Source organism: Mus caroli, chromosome 9 (assembly GCF_900094665.2).
Source record: "Mus caroli chromosome 9, CAROLI_EIJ_v1.1, whole genome shotgun sequence".
Lineage (NCBI taxonomy): Eukaryota > Metazoa > Chordata > Mammalia > Rodentia > Muridae > Mus > Mus caroli.
Window position 1 is genome coordinate 45,935,544 of NC_034578.1, and position 5,448 is coordinate 45,940,991.

At 41.7% G+C, this 5,448-nt stretch overlaps 1 protein-coding gene across 1 annotated transcript in view; it reads left to right on the plus strand.

Annotated features, from left to right (window-relative positions):
* Zw10 (zw10 kinetochore protein) overlaps positions 1-5,448 on the plus strand; it is a 23,751-nt gene that overhangs the window by 7,402 nt on the left and 10,901 nt on the right. Inside the window, exons 7-8 of the mRNA XM_021173187.2 lie at positions 1,002-1,230; positions 3,732-3,895. Of these exons, the coding sequence (XP_021028846.1) occupies positions 1,002-1,230; positions 3,732-3,895 (393 nt within the window). The remainder of the gene's footprint in view (positions 1-1,001; positions 1,231-3,731; positions 3,896-5,448) is intronic.

The window sequence follows — 5,448 nt, forward strand, 5'->3', positions numbered from 1 at the left end:
GATGGTTGTGAGCCACCATGTGGTTGCTGGGATTTGAACTCTGGACCTTTGGAAGAGCAGTCGGGTGCTCTTACCCACTGAGCCATCTCACCAGCCCCTTGTTTTTTTTTAAATTTACTCATTTTTATGTATATGGCTCATTTGCCTACTTATATATATATATGGGTGCCCTATGTATGTTTGCTACCCATGGAAGATGTTAGATCCCTTGAAACTGGATTTATAGACAATTTCGAGTTGTCATGTGGATGCTAAGAACTGAACCCAAGTCCTTTGTAAGAGTAGCCAGTGCTCTTACCTTGAGCCATCTCTTTTTTTTTTTTAATTTTTCGAGAGAGGGTTTTCTATGTTCCCCTGGCTGTCTTGGAACTCACTCTAGACCAGGCTGGCTTCGAACATAGAAATTCGCCTGTCTCTGCCTCCCAAGTGCTGGGATTAAAGGCGTGCGCCATCACGCCCAGCTTTGAGCCATCTCTTTATTCCTCATGATATATATTTTTGGCACATTTACTCCTTAGAGGTTTTCTTGTACTGATGATTTTTAAACAATTTTTATTTTTAGATTTATTTTATTTTTATACATATGGGGTTTTGATTGTGTGAATGTCTGCGTCAAGGGTACATTGGAAAAGAAGGCATCAGATCCTGTGGAACTGGAATTAGAAATGTTTGTGAACCACATGTGGATGTTAAGAATCGAACCTGGGTAGTATGCAGTAACAAGAAATTCTCTTAACCTCTGAGCCATCTCTTTAGCCCCTAATATCTGTTTATTTGTTTTTTTGTTTAAAACACGATTTCTCTGGCTGTCCTAGAATTATTTTGTAGACCAGGCTGGCCTCAGACTCCCAGAGATTCACCTGCCTCTGCCTCCCAAGTGCTGGGATTAAAGGCAGCCCCCAAGTTTTAAATTTCAATGTTTTTATGTTTTTGAGTCAATGTCTTACTCTTTTTCCTTTCTTTACTTTTGGGGATTTCGTATGTGAGTAGTGTGTTTCTAGTGGGTGTTGATGATTGTCCCCATGGCCGTGATTTCAGGTCAGATGTTGCTGAAGTATATCCTTAAGCCTCTGGTGACTTGCCCGTCGCTCCATGCTGTGATTGAAAGGCAGCCGAGTTCGGTTAACATTTGTTTCGAGTCTCTGACTACGGACTTGGAACACCCATCACCACCTGAAGCTTTTGCAAAGATCCGATTGGTCCTGGAAGTGCTCCAGAAACAGCTTCTAGGTGTGTACACCAAGACAGCCGTTTACAATTAGGAAATGTGCATGCTGCGTTTACATGTGTTATTCTTAGAGCAAAAGTGCTGAAACCTGGGGTAAGTCACGCCCTAGGAACACAGTAGACCCTGTCTTCTTGCCTAATTTATAGTTTTTCTCTTTGCCATCTTGGGTCATTAGTGACATCTCAGAGCCTGTATTTTAATGGTATTTTAGCTAGAGTCTAGGATGTACATCTCTTATTGGACATCTGATAACATATTTTGGGACACGTGCCTTAATAGTAAGAGAAATGAGCCAGGTCTGTTGTGTATGTTTCCATAGAAGAATCCCCATTACCCTGATGCAAACAAATGAGGAGGGATATCAGGAAGAAACCACATCAGCACTCGGCCCATTGGTAATTTTGACGTACTTGCATTAGAAATTGCCTGATTTGCTTTGAATCAGATATCCCTTCCCCCACCTTCCCCTTACAGAAGTTTCTTCTGAGCCAGATGGTGGTGATGCACAGCTTTAGTCCCAGCACTCGGGAGGCAGAAGCAGGTGAATCTCTGAGTTCAAGGCCAGCCTGGTCTACAGAGTGAGTTCCAGGACAGCCAGGCTACACAGAGAAACCCTGACTTGAAAAAAAAACAACAAAAGAAGTTTCTTCTGGTTTTTAAAAACAGTACTGCTATTTCTAGTCTGTTTGATTTATGTTGTCCTTGCTTTCCTCAGTAGTCTTGGGGGATGTTCCATCCAGCATTCTTCTGAGGAAAGGTTTTTTAACACTTTAAAAACATTGCTATTCATGGGCCTTCCTAACAATCACAAATTACTGATTTTTTTGATTAGTGATTTAGATACAAAGCAAGGAATTCTTAGTGTAGCTTTGATAGGAGCACAACTCCTTAAACCATCACCCCTGCCTTAGCCTCCTAAGGCTGGGTCACAGCTGTGTTCTTCCATGTCCATCTCCTGATGGTTGGGAAGAAATACAATTTTGTTATTTTGTTTTGGTTTTCTTTGAGACAAGTGTCTCATTATCTGGCCTAGAACTTACTCTGATCCTGGACTAGGCCAGTGGTCTCCCTGCCTTATATTGTCAGTTGCTGGTTGGCTTCAGCTAAAGAGTTTTATGGGGATACAAGTTCTTAGCAAGTGACAGGTGACAGCCACCCTCCCATCCTTTTAAAATGAGATCAGTGAGAAATACTGTGGTTGTTTATTCTTGTACTGTCAGCAGACAGTAGGCTGAGGCAGGAGGATCACAGTGACTTCCAGACTAGCCTGGACTGCAGAGTAAGATCCTGTCTCATTCTGTATTACACAATCCACATGCTCATTTTCTATTATTTGAATGTTTATTAGCAAGTATTCCCTTATTTCAGTGAAAATATGACGATTTCAGTAGACTTTCTGAAACCCTGTAACTCATGAGCAAAGAGCCCATTTTTGTTGTCGTTGTAAATGAGGGGTAATTTATGGTGTTGGTATAAGAGTTTAAAGAAAGCATCAGCATCTTGGCTTTCCCCTTATTTCTTTTCACATTTATTTGGTTATTGGTTTTCTTCGAGACAGGGTTTCTCTGTGTAGCTCTGGCTGGCCTGGAACTCACTCTTAAACCAGGCTGGCCTCGAGCTCAGAGTGCCTCCTGTCTCTGCCTCCTGAGTGCTGGGATCAAAGGTGTGCGCCACCATTGCCTGGCTGTATATTTACTTGTTGAGTGTGAATGTTGGAGGACAACTTGGGGGTCAGTTCTCCTACCATGTACCTGTTCTGGGAATTGATGGTAGGCCATTAAGCTTGAGTGGTAAGCAGCTTTACCCACCGAGCCGTTCAGTTGCCCTTTAACTGTTACTTACATGATAAATATGCTATTCTAAATCTAATGGTCCCAAGGTACTTTGAAAAACACTAACCATGAAATAAACTATAAAGGAGGCACTAAGACACTGCTTGGCAGACTAGGCAGTGTGATTTCATGTAACTTACTGATACTTTGCTTAGGATAAATTCCCAAATCATATACAGAGATGGAAAAGTACAGTGTTCTTTCTTTTGTTTTTGCTTTTTTTTATTATTAAAGAGAGAAGTAAGGTTTTGTAAGGCTTTATTAAAAACTAGTTTTAACTTGGAATGTATACTTTCTGAGTATTTGCTCCATAATCAGAGTAATGGCGTATGGTTAGATGATTGCAATGTAGTGCGTATGGTGTGTATTGCCGTAGAGGGCAGGAGTGCTGTGGTGAGCAGGGTCCATCTGAGCAGAGACTAAAGCAGCTCTAACTTTACTCTGTGCATTGTCGTGTACAGCCTGTCAAGGCACCTATGGCGGTGTCTGTGCTGCTTCTCTTGCCCACCACCCTTTCATTTTAATTTACATACAGTTTTATTTTCTCTGTTTTACCCTGGCCATCCGGAAACCTGTTCTGGCTACCATTTTAAAACTGAGTCATTTTAGAAAACTAGGGATTACGAATTTGTCAGGACTCTTATGTCTAAAACTTTTTCCTTTGAATTCAGATTTGCCTCTTGATGCTGACCTAGAAATTGGAAAAGTCCCTGGGATCGTGTTGGCGGAGATGCTTGGTGAGGGGATCTGGGAGGACCTTTCTGAGTGCCTCATCAGAAACTGCCTGGTTTACTCTATTCCCACAAACAGCAGCAAGCTCCAGGAATACGAAGAGGTAAAGGGTGGAGAGATAATACGCTTTCAGTCAGGAAGTTCTATGCTCTGTTGGTTGTTTTATTTATTGATTGATTGATTGGTTGATCTTTTGTTCTTAAGTTATACCCTTAAGAAAACTGTTACTATTAAAAGTCAGGTAGTGGTGTCACACACCTTTAATTCCAGCACCTGAGAGGCAGAGGTAGGTGGATCCCTATAAGTTCGAGGCTAGTCTGGTCTACTGAGTGAGTTCCAGAACAGCCAGGGCTACTCAGAGAAACCCTATCTGGAAAAACCAAAACCAAAAATTATTAATGAGTGAAAATAACAAATAACTTCATTTCTCTTCTGGCTTCCTGCCTCTTTGATTAAGAAAGTCTGCTTTTCTATGCCTTTTTTTAAAATTTGATAATTTTATCAGCTGTAATAGCTATTTTGTGGGACCCCCTTTTTAGTGCTTGCTGGAATGCTAAAGTAAGGGTGTTTATAAGATCTTGACACCATTATTAGAGTCTTCAAATTCTATTGAAGATTCTCTTCTGAATGAATCTAGGGTTGGAAGGATGTATAATTAAAATTTATTTTTAATTTTAATTCTTTAAAAGATGTACAAGAGTGTTTTGCCTGAGTGTATGTATGTATGTGCATCATGTGCCTGGTGCCTGTGGAAATTAGAAGAGGACATCAGATTCTCTGAAACTGGAGTTACAGATGGTTGGGCGCTACCACATGAGTGCTGCCAATTAAACCCCAGCTTTCCACACAAGCAGCCAGTGCTCCTAACTGCTGAGCCACCTCTCCAGCTCTGAGGATGTATATTTTTAAACCAAGTAATTGATGACTTGAATAAGTGGCCATCTTGTGTTGGCTTAGATTTTTCAGAACCTACTTTTATAATGGTTCTTAAATGCTTCAATCTCCCTTCTAGTCCACTGACCAAAGGTAGGGGAAAATGATGGTTAATAAGACAAAAGGAATGTGGACCTGTTTAGAAGTAGTTCTTTGGGCCAATTCCAATCCTCCTTGTTAGGATATCAGCAGTTCAGTCCAAAACACTAAACATGAATCAGTAGCAGAGGCTCAGTCCAGAAGAAACTTCAAGGCTCTGCCTAACTGGCACCAGTCCATCAGCAAGAAGCAGCCAGAATACCAGGAGTTCTTTGGCTCGTTTCTCTCTGCAAAGTCACAACAAGCAAAGATCAGTGATGACCAAGGAGTGTTGCAAGGGGAGCCACTGCAAGAGTGTTGTTCATTGTCTGTGGGGTTCTACTAATATTTTTTCTAACTGTCATGCATCCTCTCAAGTGTCTGCCTCAGAGAATATCCTGTCATGTGACTGCCTCAGCAAAGCATCCTCTTCAGGCAGCTTCCAGAAAAGCATCACATGACACAACTGAGTTCCAAAGAAACCAGGAATCTCCACTTCAGTCTTGGTTCTTATTCTTTTCATTACAGTGGGTTTGAAATTTTCATTTCCGAGCCGGGCGTGGTGGCGCACGCCTTTAATCCCAGCACTCGGGAGGCAGAGGCAGGCGGATTTCTGAGTTCGAGGCCAGCCTGGTCTACAAAGTG